Below are 14560 nucleotides of genomic sequence, written 5' to 3'. Positions count from 1 at the left end.
ATATAATCATCGCTAATATAAAATATATACAAAGTTTCAATTTTTAATTTATTGACAATTATGCATTAAAAAAGTTATCAATAGCTTTTGCACGTAAAAGTTGTAAGACAATAACAAACTTTAACATACATGAACAAAGTAATTATAAATTTTAAAAAAAATAAAAATTATGCGTTCAGTGTCTAGTTGTACAAATGCCCCGTTTATAATTGTTGTAAAAGGCATGTAACATTCAGTTGAAATCACGATAATGAGTAGATTGTACCATCCAGCATAGGCCCTGACTGGATGGTTTATAAGCCGAAACAGAAAAGCTTTAGTCGCTGACTGTTCCCAGCATTTTACGGACATCAAACAATTTCCAACATTAATTGCATTTTGTCTTGATTAAATTAAATCAATAACCAAGATACTATCAAAACGGGACACATTGTTGTAGCAGCAGCAACCGCCACCAACAGAAGCCAAAAAAGGTCCTGTTCTTGCAGAGAAGTCGCAACAATTCAGACCATATTCATCCAGTCCCCTTTGCAAAACTAAGCTATCTATAACAGTATAACTACACCTCTAGCTGTCCAAGGACGGGAATTCCATTAATGTCGCAATTGCAAGTGATTAATACTAATGTAATCATTACATGTACTACCATATTCTAGCCACAAATATTACCAGAAGATGCAGACTGATGTTGGATGGGCCAATTCCCAGCACCAAAGAGCCATATCCAATATAACTGCTTAGATAAACAAGTGTTTAAAGTCCCCATTGGCAAGTTGACAAACATTGTTGTAGGCTACTGTATCTGCAGAAAAGAGAAACCAAAGTATGAGAATTTTGGAATGAATTTGACACTTGGAACAGCATAGTCTCAGTTATGGCTAAGTAGTGCATCTCTGGTGGCTCCCCAAACAAAAAATAACTAGTGAACCAATAAATTTCTGTAGCAAAATTTCCATTATGAACAATCAATCACCAGTGAGCACTCTACCAGCCCAATGCATCCACCTCAAGCTAAGGAATGATAATATGCTTGAATATCTTGGCCTTGGTTGATAACATCAATAATCTTAATAAATGTTATCATCTAGCAATTCTATTTTTGCATTGGTAGGTCATGGTCATACCAAACAAAGATGCCAAACTTCCTCTGGTTGATTAGAATGCGTAAAAATTAGCAAAACAAGTACACAACAGGAAAGCAAATGAAATTGATGCATTCCACAGGTAGAGACATCAAAACCAACTATTTATTTCATAAACAAATTTATCTAATGATTCTCCACGACATAGTAAACCATTGTGGATGTAATTTCACTGTTTTATGAGCAAAATTCTGGTGTTGAAACCATTACTCTGATTTTGCAGTGCACAAACAATCTTCTCAATTGATAATAGAAATAGGTTACTCCTGTCTGGAGTACCTGTTGTTATCCACATACACACAACCATCAGTTCCTAGTCCACATTTAGACCGTCCTCTAAAGTTGGCAAACTTGCAAGGAAAAGAAAATGCTGGGCATGAAATCACCAACACAAATCACTAGACAATAAGAGTGGTTGGCAACAAATTTATGATTTATAAAGGCCTGCAATCTTCTTCGTATCCATCAATTCAGAAGAAAGTTAACCCATTTCAGATTAGCAAAATAAATTTAAATATGGAAAAGAAAACCACCAAGCCTCCAAATAAATTAGTTGCTAAACAAACAAGCAACAGAACTCAAGCAGCAAGTAAAACACGCCAAACGTGCGAAATATGAAAAGGTGAAAGCTCTCATCAAAGGAAACAAAAGTTTTCACATACCAAGAACATCACCAAAGTTGGACCAGATTTCTGCCTGAATAGATTGATTACTGTCAGCAATCCCGATAACCTCAACATAAGTCGAAAGAGGGCCAGGAGGGCGGCCTTTGATAACCAACTGCTGCTCGTCCGTCGATTTTCCAATCACAGAGTTACCACCTTCTGATCTGAGCACCTGAATCACAGCACGAACCCTCCGGCCGACGTGCATCCTCAACAGCTCCGCGTTGACGAAAACCGCCGGATTCGACGTATCCATTTTCTTCAAAAGAAGATAGAGAACTTCAATGAGTATTCAGTATACTAATCAGGTAAAATGAGTAATGTGAAAAAGGAGGATAAGAATGGAAACCGATTAGAGTTTAGACGAATGTCACCTTTACACTTGAATTGATCGCCGGTGATGAAAGGAGATTTGAGCGTACTGTGCAGCCTTTGGGTAGATGCCGAAGAAACCCTTGATATGAATTTGTTAAGGAGAACTTATTCAAAAAGAGTGGAGAAAAGGAAGGAAATATGGCGGCAAATGTTCCCGCCTATCTTAATCAGTTAATCCTAACCCGATCCAATGACTTGGGTATGGGACCATGTTGCTATTGATGTCAACATCCAATCCCAAGATCCAAATCCAATCTTATTTGATTTGGTCCCAAAAAAAAGATGAGATTAAATCGTGTAATAGCAAAAGATAGTGATTAAAATTATGTATAAAAGTACACTGTAAAAATGCCATTGAACTATTATTGTAAATTGATAGGATTTTGGTTTCAAAGAAATCATGCCTACAAATTAATTTCTGACATGATCATTTAGAATTCAGATATCATCTAAATTTTGGACTTCCTCAAGGAGTGAACTCAATAAACAACCAATCCTGCCAAACAATTAGAACGGCACCGGGGAAATCTTACCATTGTTAATGAATGAAAAAGGAGCAGTAGAAGCAACTCAAAATGTCATTACACAAGTGGACTACTTTGCATAAATAACTGAATTTGAAGCACACAAATAGCTGCAGTATGAATACAATAACAAATCCAGGCGTGTTCGATCTAATTCAAGCGTTCCTCTGCGTGATGTGGAATAGCGTTGTGGGAACACTTTAAGCCAACGGGAGAATTTCCATAGCTAGCCTGACTGTGAAACAGTGTCCGCCCTAGGATATTACTACAGTACAAGGGCTGTTGCTAGTGATCCATGTTTACCATCCAAAAGATCAGAATGACTCAGCTGCTGCAGCTTTCCATCATTTAGCATGAAAATTCTTTCAGCCATTTGAACAGTTTCCAATCGATGGGCAATCACCAATACCTGCAAATACGAAAAATTTATCGAGGCTGGTGAGTTAAAGGTTTACACTAATCAAAGTCAATTTGCCAGCTACAGTAGAACCATTAAGCATGTTCCTGAGTCCTGATAAGTAGTAAGAAGAACTGCCTAGGAATGAGCTTGATCGAGCAAGAGAGGCTTCACAGGTGGACATGGGTGAAAAATGCCAATAAGCACATCAACTGAATGCGTCATTCTACTAAGAAACTGATATGCGGATAAGAGGATGAGGGTTCCGTAAGGTTGCTCTTTCTTTAACATCATCTTAAGAGGGTAGTTGGTTCCCTCCGTAAGTCCCTTAAGGCATAATTTTAGAACATAGAAGATATGGTGAAGCATGGGGCAAAATTTAAAGAGAGAAATTTATTAGCTTATAAAATAAGATAGCATCTTATAAGCTCCTCAAAAAGCATGTTCATACACGTTATGTTTTGAATTTTGACAGTTCTTCCAGTTTGACCATTTAGTTATTACTTCTTTGATACTTCAATAGTTTTTAAGATTAAGATCCAATATTTATAAGCATTAAGCATCTTATAAGATGCAGCAAGTTTTTAAGATGTCTTAAATGAACTTAGCTACACCTTTGAAGTGGCCTTAGTACCTCAATTGCTAAATGAAATGCACAGAAATGACCTTGTTGTTGTAGTCCAATCAAGAAAAAGGTACTCTTAGCAGACAACGAACCTCTTTAGATATCCAAGAAAATACGTCCAACCACTAACAAATACAACATAAATAAACAGCAGTAAAAGAATAATAGCACTTAAACTTACTGTGCGATTTCGCAATAACCGCTGCAGAGCTTGCCTCACCAAGAACTCGGATCTGCTGTCTAATGCAGAAGTTGCTTCATCTAGAATAAGAATAGATGGATTCTGGTAGAGTGCTCTTGCAATAGCTAGTCTGAAATACATATGCAGGAATTAAAAGGGTCAACTTAGACAGTAAAAATTCCAGGGTACTGCATTCGATGGGTTCCCTTACATTCATCACGGGTTAATAAGAATGAGAAGTCCCAATGTAAATATCAAATATTCAAAAATGATGGTTCTGTATCTAAATTCAAGCAATAAAAGATCAAACACAACTGAAAAGGTCCAGAAGAATCCCATGCCTTTGCTTTTGGCCTCCACTAAAGTTTGAGCCCCTGGGCCCAACAGTGGTCTGGTACTGATCAGGGAGACTTCTAATGAATTCATCAGCATTTGCAATTTGGGCAGCAAGTTTGACGCTGTCCATGTTGATACCACTTATTAGATCCCTGTACCCAATGTTCTCAGCAATAGTCCCTGAAAAGAGTACCTGAAATGACCATCCACAATCTCCTTTATCAACTGATGACAGACATGAATTTATAATTTGAAAGAGAACATAGATGGTGGAAGCCAGCTACCGTATCTTGAGAAACCAGACCAACATGTTTCCTTAAGCTCTCTAACTGAATATTTCGAATGTCATATCCATCTATTAATATCAATCCTGTCAATGTAGAAATAGGAAAATTCAGTTAGCTATAAGATAAATCATTCTTTCTAACTTTCTGCTAAATTCTTCATGTATTCAATTCAAGCATTAAGAAGATAGCAGTGGTCCTTTGACTGAGAATGATGGAAAGCTAAAGGCATACAAGTTTTGCAATGATAGATTCCCAATACCTACCGGAAAGAGGTTCATATAGGCGAAGCAGAAGTTTCACAAGAGTTGTCTTGCCGCCTCCTGATGGCCCAACAAGGGCAATCGTCTCTCCAGCATTAATATGAAGATCCAGCCCATCAAATACAGGTGTGATACTGTCTCCATATGTAAAAGAAAGGCCACAAACTTTCACTTCTCCTGTAATAGATGCCAAATCAACTGCATCTGGTTTCTCAATTACCTGTGCACATCTTAGTTAGCAGTAGATAAACTGGGTTATTTGCGTACTTCTCATGCATTATTTATTAATTGGCAGCAACACAGTAATCATTTCTCAAGTTGAGGTTTTTGTTCTTTCTTATTGTTTCATGTCATTTGAGAATTAGTATAGTCTTTGTAGTTACCTCATTTTACATGGTTATCTACAGTAATTCTATGATGGTTGACTCAACTCCACTGAAAATCAGAACTGAATGTTATGTATCTCATTTCGAGAATTAAGGAATGCTTAAAAACTTAGAAACCACGACTATTTATGCAAATTGAGAAAGAGTTTTCGCTCATGTTTTGAATAACGGACAAACCCCATTAGGGCCATATTCAGAATTGTTGTTCAACACTGAAGGAGAAATGGGGTGTCATCTATTCATCAATGTCACTTTGGTAATAACAGAACTCATTAGAAGCCAACGCCTGCAAAATATTAACGCTACCTGGGATTTGAACAAGGTCAAATTGAACAACCGCTCTATAGCTGGTTCCCCTTGTTTTAACTCGTTGTATGCTTTTCCCACACCCTGCGTAATTCTTTAATTTCAGTTGATACTTTAAGACAGCTGCACAGAAAAAAACCCATAAATAACAAATGAAATGCATTAGAAATTTATGACAAAGATATCATGCGAGACCATCAGAGTGCCAAAATGCAAAAGTAATTTAGTATTTCCATTTCTACCTTTAGAAACTCTCTGATCCTGAATGTTGCATATGGTCAAAGTTTAAAGGTTTGGTAGAACATTTTGTCTGCAATAGTTCCTATGCTTTTTAGCAAGGATCTGTCGATAATGAAAATGATTTACAACTTCACAAGTTTATGAATCAGAGAAGAAGATCCCCCAAAACGCTGGCAGCCTAATCGATTAGGACTGCAATATCTATCATAAAGCTGCTCTAGATTACATGAGAGACAGAATGATAACACATACCTTAATTCAGTTCTAATACATACAAATCATCTTACTGTACAAAGAAATCAATCCAAAGAGAAGGACCTAAAGGAGTACCATGAAGATTATGGAATAGCAATTCTGAGAAGGTGTGAGCACATGAGAACCTCGTGATACAAAGATCCACTAGGTATGCAGGAAGAACTTGAGAAAAGATTATGATATAGTCCCTAAAGCTTCAAAAATGACATGAAAACTCATTCATTCTCAGCCAGGTACCATAATAACTTCAAGTTCTGAAACATATCTGTGATGCTTTACACTCAGTAAGGGCCTCATGCTACCCAAATTATGCATCATTGGAAGCACCAAGCTCTTTCATCCAGATCATGAGAAAGAGGGCAAGGCAAGGCTTAAGCTTCTAATATCAGCCAGTTATCATGAAACTGAATATTCTTTTAATTCTCTAATTTCTGGGTTAAGTCCCCGCCAACTACCACAAGATCATGGATCTTAAATTGAAATGTCAATTTAGTGGAAAACAGAAAATTCCAACATACACGATCTTAATACTCAAAAGCCCCCCCAGGAAAGTAGATCTTGCAGTCTCATAGAACTGAAAGCTACTTTATCCATGAACCATGTTTACTTTTCAGCAAGTAATCAATATAAATAAAATGAAGCAATTAGTTACAGATAAAATTCACCATAGTATTACCTGGATAGGATCAATCAACAGAACCAGTGATGTTATGAAAGAAACCATGGTGAAGAAATTGAATATGCCGCTTGAAACTACGAATGAACTGGCACCGAACATGAATAGAACCCCGAAAAACATCATCTGCACTATCTGAGGAATTAAAACCTTCATCTGCTTCTTTTTCAAACACGCAGAGAGGTCAGCAGAAGCAAGCAACTTGAATCTTATACGTTCACTGGATTCTGCATTGTTTGCCTTGACAAAAAGAATTGAAGGGAGTACCTAAAAGAAATTGTGTAATGCATACACCCCCAAGCTTCTCAGCACATATCAGAACAAAGAGCTACTCATTGAACTGCTCTATTAAAATATAGAGCAAAAACCCTTAAATAACTTCTATGCCGAAAGACAAAATAATAGAAAAAGGAATTAACATGTGAATGCAGAAAAGAGAAGAAATTTCTACTGGAAAGAAGAAATTACAACATTCTCCATTTTCTTTCCATTATCTGGAAATTTAAACTCGCAAATCTAGTAATCATGTACTTGCTTTGAAAGCTAAAAAGGGAACAGAATACAACATCCAGATCAATAATGTCCAGATAGAAAAATCTGAGAAACAAGTTAAGTACATCCAAAATTGAATATCCACATCCTGCTAGGTGGATGCCTGAGAAAATACATAAGTTACCATGGAATAGCCTTATAGAGACAATCTCTCGTGGCAACAGGAAACAAATATGATGTATCTCCAGAGAAAATGCAGAGTTAGATGCTAGCAATGTGCAGCAGTTCACATATTCCAAAGAGACGCCTAAAGGAATACCAGCATAGGTTATCAGAGCATAGAGCAACATTTTACAGTTTCATAATTATTTCCAGGTGAATATCAAAACTAGTTCAGATTTTCATGGCTGAGGGAGCACAAGTTGACAGCATTTTCTTCAACCCTAAAGTGCATCAGCACATGCTTGATAACATATATGCTCTATATCCAGTTACTTTTACCTTTTGGTTGTTTTGTGGCCTTTCTTTCTTCTAACTATTTTTCCCAGAGTGCGCTGGCGTGGGTTGTCAGGAAATAGAAATGAATAATCAAATTAATCATACGAGCAATGCTATGTAACAGCAATGTGAAGAAAAGGTTTTCCCCTAATAGGAGAAGTAGGTAACTGCAGATGCAGAAACAGAGAGGGGAAGAAAAACCAGGAAAAGGAACCAAATGAGATAGCAGAAGATAAATATCAGGACGAAGCAAACCAGACAAATCTAAGGAGACACACCAAATGCAAATGAATGAACATAATAAAAGTAAAATGTAATTGAACGGAGGTATATTCGTCAACTTGGAGCTCCATTCATATACATAGAGAAATAAATGGAAAATATAAATATGTAGTATGAGTACGAGAAATGGAAGAACATCAAAAGTCAACGTAGTGTCAGCTAATGTTTTAAACTATAACACCTACCTCATTTAGGTAGGCTGACATAGCAGCTGTACTAAGTTGTGCCTTGTTTGATATTGTACGAAGTTTTTCTCCAAGCAATCCAATTATGAGAGCCATTGATGGAATCACCTTAAAAGAACACCGGAAATTTTGAGACTTCATTTCTACTACAAAATTTTTAACAAATTGAATCTAAATATAGAAAGAAAGAGAAGTTGGGAATAAAACTTTGACCTCCGCTTCTTACCAGTGCAGAAATTAGTGAGAGCACAGGGCTTATGACTAACATCTGAGTAGCCATAGCAGATAATTGCAGGGTGCTTGGTATAATTGTCTGTGAAATATAACAGAAAATGAGAAGCTAAGGCTAAAGGTGGTAACTAACTGATGGAGTGACATATTGATATTAGAAAAATTATCTTAATATGTAGTATCCGTATAAGGAAAGGCTGGGATAATAAAAAAATAAGCAATTAAGCACCCTCCACTAGAGCTTTTCGAATGATCTCAAAAATAGCGAAATGAGCAATGCTTATAATTGAATGGAAACAAAGGAGCATAAAAGACCATAACAACTATAAACAGTTGAATCAATTGAATACCAAATATCCAAAGACACATCCATTGTAGTTCAAAATTTGGAGAATGCAGGCTACCATAACAATGATTTCTGTTCTTTCAAACTGGCTTTGTTACTTATTTGTTTTTTGGTTGGAGGGGGAGGGGGCAGTGCCAATCCTGTAACTTTTGCAATTTGTACAGAAACTGTAGCTTCACTTGATAGTAATTAACTCATTGCTACATACACCATTAAAATAAATAGTTTCATAACAAAAGTCAACAAGAAATCCTCACATTCAGGAGAGAATATACAGTGTCAGCTATATCCTCTGCCTCGGCCGATATCCGGTGAGCGACATCGCCAGGTAAAATTCCTTTTTCACCCTCAAAGAACCCCAAATCTCTCTGCAGAACCCTATTGAACACAAAAACCCTAACTTTGTACACACAATTCAACGCGGCCTCCCACAAAAACGCCTGCTGCAAATAATTCGCCACAATTCGAGTCAAAACAAGAACCCCCAATATCAGACCCTCGTTTCTCAGGCTCATCAAATTTTCAGTGGCCATTACAGAAGAGAGCTTTCCCGCCAGAGGGACGATTCTCGAGAGCGAGTAGACCGATATTGCACTGCAGAGCCAGCCAGAGATGATCGGCCGCCACTCAGATTGGAGGTACGGCTTGAGCGCAGTAAGGGACGCCAATTTGATCGGCGGAGACGAGTCATTGCAGGGGGCGGCGTCGGTTGCAAGCGTAGAGGATGCTCTGAGGGAAAAGGAGACTGGAAAATGGTTGGCAATCCGGGTTCCGCCTATCCTAGTAGGGATTCTGAGCTTCAGGTGAAAGAGAGAAGGGGAACAAGACGAATAGTATGGCGGTGGAAGTCGGAGAAGTTGAGCCATTAATCTCCGTTGACAAGGAAAAACCTCAGACTGCTGAGTTCTTGTTATAGCGAGGGACCGAGCAGAGAAGAAAACCAGGACTAACTGTCATAACCGCAATTCTCCAGTTTCCACACTTAATTACACATTTGATTAGGCTGACTTCTCCATAAATTTATTAATATATTAAATAATTCAATACATCAATATAATTAAAAATAATAAATATTCGTATAGAGTGAGTCGAATACACATTGCCATGTGACTTGGATTGATGTATTTCAATTACAAATTTATTCATATATTTTTAAATTCAATCTTTTAATTTTGATTTGAAATTATATTTTGCTTAAATATCAATGGAATTCAAATTTTTTCGATATAAAATAACTTGAAATTCATTATTGTAATTCTTCTTTCAATTTTAAATTCATCAATTTAAATATAATATAATACTGAATTGAATAAACACTGCATATATTTCTCTCAGATACTTTAATTTAATAAAAATAGAATTTTTCGTTCTTAAACATACATATCAAACCCCTCAAAACTTACAGATCAGATTTGAAACCGTACGTCGCTCCAAATGATTACAATGAATGATCGTATCGAAATGTACTATAAAACTTGATTAGGGAGCAAAAGTAAGCATTCGTCCCTTAGTACATGAAGAAGCCTCATTTCTCTCTGAGTTTTTTGGTTACGGCAAAAATTGCGCCAACCACTGCTACAACCATTCCTGAAACGATAATCGCAGTTTTAAAACTCTGCAGGGCATCCGTCTTTTCATCTTCTTTCTTTTCTGCTTCATCTCTCTCCTGCAGCAGCAGACAACACATGTAGTAGTAGCATTAGGTGCATGCCAAGTTCAAACACGAGCATCGGCCCGACAATCATGTTTTACATTACAAGTTCATCGACGGACATGTATATGATATGTAATGGTGTGATGTGATTTCTCGACGGGTTTACCTTGATTCCCTTTGATGTTGCGACGTTAGAAGAGACGGGATCGACCTGGAAATTCTTGTCGAAGCCTGGATTCAACTCCTTTTCTACATCAGCAGCTGGAAAACCTGCCATGTTTTATGTTTTCTTGTTCACCAGACAGTGTTTTGGATCAGTGCTAGTTTTTGTTTCCAGGTGTTTTTGTATCAGTTTTGAATGTGTAATGGATGAACAAACACATGTCAGTAAATCCCACAAGTGCTTCCACGAATGAGGATCTCAACTACTTTTCATTCTTTGCTCTTCAACTTCCCTGGAAAATAGCTACTCTGACTATGTACATCAACAGATGCCTTCTTGCCTAATTTAAGCTGCCCAAACATATGATAGTTTCCTGCCATCCATATCTATTTGCTTAATTAAACTCCTTTTATAAACAGAGGATTTGAGTTCCAACCCCACGTATCTAACGTGGTGTTAGTGGATTTATACAATAGTTTGTAATTTATTATTTGGGTTAAGATAAAAAAATGTGAAATTATATATATAAAGTCAAAAGGTTGTAATTGTAATAAAATATTGCTCTCAAATTACAGACATTAGGTAGAAAGTGGCCATGAATGAATGAAAATAGTCCCATAGGATAAGGGGTTCAACACTTCTCGTCATTTGTTTACTGATTTTTAAAATGATCCGAAAATTAAAAAAATTCAGCAGATTTAGTTCTATGCTTTAAGAGTTTTTTAAAATAGTCCCAAAATTAGAAAAAATCAACACATTTAATCCTATAGATCCCGTAAAATAGAGACTAAATGTGTCAAAATTTCTCAATTTTGGAACCATTTTAAAAATCTCATAAAGTAGAGAACTAAAAATGTCGCAAGTTTTCCCAATTTTTGAGATCAGTTTGAAAATTCTGTAAAATAGAGAAACTAAAAATGTTGAACCCCTATCCTATGGACAAGTGTAATTTTGCTGAAAAAAACTATCATCTTCTGGTGTATTTTTTACTTCCTACATAATATCATTATTGCGTCTATTTTCTGGAATTGTTTTGTTCAAATACTTTATCTAGTGTTTCAAGAAAAATATGGAACAATGGTGTTTTACTCATCACATATATAGAAAGTAAAAAACAAATACAAAATAATAACCATATTTTCTATTCATAATCGACTACCTTTTGTACAAAGTATATAATATGAAAATAATATTTTATTACAATTACACTATTTTGACTTTATATATATATATTGCATTAACCACTTACAAATATAAAAATTTTACACTAGAATATTAAATAAAGGTTAAAATAGAAAATTTATATATTCTTTTTTTCTTGATATTAGCATATACCATCATCCAATTCCTAATGAAAGGGGGTTGGTAACGTGTAATCGAGTTTGGAGGAATTATAGCTATAATATTAAAAGTGTTTTTTTTTTCCCAAGGAAAAGTAGTCTAACTATAATTTAACCCTTTATTATTCTTATTGTTTGATTTGTTATGAAATTATTGCACTATTTAATATAGTTGAATATCTTAATGCATAGTACAATATAATTGATCGTTTCAGTTAGGGTTAAATACATATTGCATCCCTAAAGTATATTACCATCATCGATTACCCCCTTAAATTAAATAAACCTTCATTTACCCCCTGTTTTTGGATAATCATTTAAATCAAATAAAAATAGATAAAAATACTCTTGACTATTAATAATATGATATATTCACATTAAGCTCTCTATTGTTAAATATATGAATCAATCTAAAAAGTTTATTCAACTATAATGTTTAGAAATTAGTTAAGTATAAAATATTTATTTCAAATTTGACGAGAGTGATATACTTTAAGGGTGTAAAATTTATGTAACCCTTTCTATTAATATATATATATATATATAATATATATAGCATTATAGCTAAAAAGTTTCAATTTTTCTTTTTTTTTTTAAAAGAAAAGACTGTTTAAACTTTCAGTTGTATTCACAGTATCAGTCCGGTCTGAGACATAGCGCCCCAAATCCATGTCAGTATTAGTGATGAGTTAATACTCGAAACATTTACACATCTGTGAAGGCTATAAAAATGGTCACTCCTCCTATTCTCTGTTGACTCCATGACCAGGCAGAACTTGCCATTATGTATCAAGACAACGGGACTTCTGCAGAGAAACAAAGCCGCCGCCGCCATTGCTTGCGGCGGCAAATGGAATACACAACTGAGAAATCTCTCAAAACAAGGCCAATACAAGCAAGCCCTGATTCTCTACCGCCAAATGCTGCGTTCTGGCGCCACCCAGAACGCCTTCACCTTCCCCTTCATTCTCAAGTCCTCAGCCGCCTTATCCATGCCTCTTCCCGGAGTGCAGCTCCACTGCCACGTGATCAAGTCCGGTTGCCACTCTGAACCCTTCGTTCAAACGGCCTTAATTTCGATGTACTGTAGGTTTTCTTTACTTGAGAAGGCGTATAATGTGTTCGATGAAATTCCTGACTCGGCTAGACTGACGGTTTGCTACAATGCTTTGATATCTGGTTTTGTCCAGAAGAATAGATTGTCAAATGGGTTGGTTTTGTTTAGTGAAATGAGGGGTAAAGGTGTATCGCTTAATGAGGTTACAATTTTGGGACTGGCTCCAGGATGCACGGATCCGATGCAGTTGTACCTGGGGATGTCGTTGCATTGCTTGACTTGGAAATATGGTTTAAGCACTATTTTGGCTGTTGCGAATTGCTTTTTGTCAATGTATGTGCATTGTGGGTCGATTGAGTCGGCAAGGAAGTTGTTTGATGAGATACCTAAAAAGAGCTTGATCACTTGGAATGCAATGATATCCGGGTACTCCCAGAATGGACTTGGTAAAGAGGTTTTGGATCTTTACCAGGAGATGCAATCCTTGGGTGTGTGCCCTGATGAGGTGACATTTGTTGGTGTCTTATCATCTTGTGCTAACCTTGGCGCACAAAGAATTGGTCGTGAGGTAGAAGAGAAGATAGATTGTTTAGGAATTGGATTTAATCCCTTTTTAAAGAATTCATTAATTAGCATGTATGCTAGGTGCGGTAACCTGATGAGGGCCCGGGCTATTTTTGATGCTATGCCCGAGAAGAATTTGGTGTCATGGACAGCAATCTTAGGTGGCTATGGAATGCATGGACATGGAGAGGTTGCTGTGGAGCTCTTTGATCAGATGATTGGGGCAGGTATTCAGCCAGATAAAGCGGTTTTTGTTTGCGTTCTGACTGCATGTAGTCATGCTGGGCTTACCGAGAAGGGGTTGGAATATTTTCACTCAATGCAGAGGAAATATAACTTGAATCCTGGTTCAGAACACTACTCTTGTGTCGTAGATCTTTTAGGGCGGGCAGGTCGATTGGACGAAGCTCACAACCTCATTGAAGCAATGCCTATTGAGCCCGATGGCCCTGTATGGGGGGCCCTTTTGGGTGCTTGCAAGATCCATAAGAATGTGGATCTTGCGGAGTTAGCTTTTGATAAGGTTGTTGAGCTTGAACCCGCAAATATAGGTTATTACGTGCTATTATCAAATATTTACACTGAAGCAGGCAATGCTGAAGGTGTGTTGAGAATTCGGGTGATGATGCGAGAACGAGGACTGAAAAAGGATCCAGGTTATAGCTATGTTGAATGGAAAGGGAGGATCCATCTCTTTATGGCTGGGGATAGAAGTCATCCTCAGGCAAAAGCGATATATGCAATGTTGGAGAAGTTGCAAGGCTTAGCGAAAAAATGTGATGAAAAAGAGAATGACAAACAGGGAAGGGATCAAATTACCAGTAACACAGCTGTGCACAGTGAAAGACTGGCAATTGCGTTTGCACTCCTAAATTCGACCCCAAAAACAGAAGTTCTTGTTTTTAAAAACTTGAGGATATGTGGAGATTGTCACTTTTTTGTAAAATCAGTGAGCAAATTTATAAAATGTCAATTTGTAGTTAGAGATGCCACCCGTTTTCACCATTTCAGTGGTGGGTCTTGTTCTTGTAATGACTACTGGTGAAACCTTTGACTCAGGTAAATATTATTATTTTCCAAATATTCAGAGTAA

The 14560-nt window shown here is 36.7% G+C and overlaps 4 protein-coding genes across 4 annotated transcripts; 1 reads left to right on the top strand and 3 right to left on the bottom strand.

Annotated features, from left to right (window-relative positions):
• On the bottom strand, window positions 359-2341 carry LOC105174050 (replication protein A 14 kDa subunit B). Its single transcript, XM_011096015.2, has 3 exons — window positions 2182-2341; window positions 1805-2066; window positions 359-802 (listed from the first exon to the last, which is right to left on the bottom strand). The coding sequence occupies exons 2-3, from the start codon at window positions 2061-2063 to the stop codon at window positions 738-740; spliced, it is 324 nt and encodes a 107-aa protein (XP_011094317.1). The 5' UTR covers window positions 2064-2066; window positions 2182-2341; the 3' UTR covers window positions 359-737.
• On the bottom strand, window positions 2671-9662 carry LOC105174049 (ABC transporter B family member 29, chloroplastic). The gene is made up of 10 exons (XM_011096014.2): window positions 8947-9662; window positions 8339-8425; window positions 8113-8220; window positions 6656-6922; window positions 5485-5568; window positions 4796-5012; window positions 4530-4615; window positions 4251-4438; window positions 3910-4039; window positions 2671-3115 (listed from the first exon to the last, which is right to left on the bottom strand). Exons 1-10 carry the CDS (start codon window positions 9553-9555, stop codon window positions 2972-2974), a joined length of 1920 nt encoding a protein of 639 aa, XP_011094316.1. The 5' UTR covers window positions 9556-9662; the 3' UTR covers window positions 2671-2971.
• On the bottom strand, window positions 10025-10734 carry LOC105174048. The gene is made up of 2 exons (XM_011096013.2): window positions 10510-10734; window positions 10025-10355 (listed from the first exon to the last, which is right to left on the bottom strand). The coding sequence occupies exons 1-2, from the start codon at window positions 10618-10620 to the stop codon at window positions 10215-10217; spliced, it is 252 nt and encodes an 83-aa protein (XP_011094315.1). The 5' UTR covers window positions 10621-10734; the 3' UTR covers window positions 10025-10214.
• Window positions 12507-14548, top strand: LOC105174047 (putative pentatricopeptide repeat-containing protein At3g11460). The gene has a single exon (XM_011096012.2). The coding sequence runs from the start codon at window positions 12608-12610 to the stop codon at window positions 14510-14512; it is 1905 nt and encodes a 634-aa protein (XP_011094314.1). The 5' UTR covers window positions 12507-12607; the 3' UTR covers window positions 14513-14548.

Source organism: Sesamum indicum, linkage group LG11 (assembly GCF_000512975.1).
Source record: "Sesamum indicum cultivar Zhongzhi No. 13 linkage group LG11, S_indicum_v1.0, whole genome shotgun sequence".
Taxonomy (NCBI): domain Eukaryota; kingdom Viridiplantae; phylum Streptophyta; class Magnoliopsida; order Lamiales; family Pedaliaceae; genus Sesamum; species Sesamum indicum.
Note: the sequence above shows the minus strand (reverse complement) of the source record. Positions and strands in the feature narration are given on the sequence as shown.

What these genes read in the sequence shown, in the direction of transcription:
- LOC105174050 (XM_011096015.2), bottom strand. Translation starts at nt 2,063, where the DNA reads ATGGATACGTCGAATCCGGCGGTTTTCGTCAACGCGGAGCTGTTGAGG. An exon ending in CAACTTTGGTGATGTTCTTG is followed by an intron (nt 803 to 1,804) that starts GTATGTGAAAAC and finishes TCTTTTCTGCAG; the next exon opens with ATACAGTAGCCTACAACAAT.
- LOC105174049 (XM_011096014.2), bottom strand. Translation starts at nt 9,555, where the DNA reads ATGGCTCAACTTCTCCGACTTCCACCGCCATACTATTCGTCTTGTTCC. An exon ending in TCTCACTAATTTCTGCACTG is followed by an intron (nt 8,221 to 8,338) that starts GTAAGAAGCGGA and finishes TGTTCTTTTAAG; the next exon opens with GTGATTCCATCAATGGCTCT. An exon ending in GGTTATTGCGAAATCGCACA is followed by an intron (nt 3,116 to 3,909) that starts GTAAGTTTAAGT and finishes TCGTATTTGCAG; the next exon opens with GTATTGGTGATTGCCCATCG.
- LOC105174048 (XM_011096013.2), bottom strand. Translation starts at nt 10,620, where the DNA reads ATGGCAGGTTTTCCAGCTGCTGATGTAGAAAAGGAGTTGAATCCAGGC. An exon ending in CAACATCAAAGGGAATCAAG is followed by an intron (nt 10,356 to 10,509) that starts GTAAACCCGTCG and finishes CTGCTGCTGCAG; the next exon opens with GAGAGAGATGAAGCAGAAAA.
- LOC105174047 (XM_011096012.2), top strand. Translation starts at nt 12,608, where the DNA reads ATGACCAGGCAGAACTTGCCATTATGTATCAAGACAACGGGACTTCTG.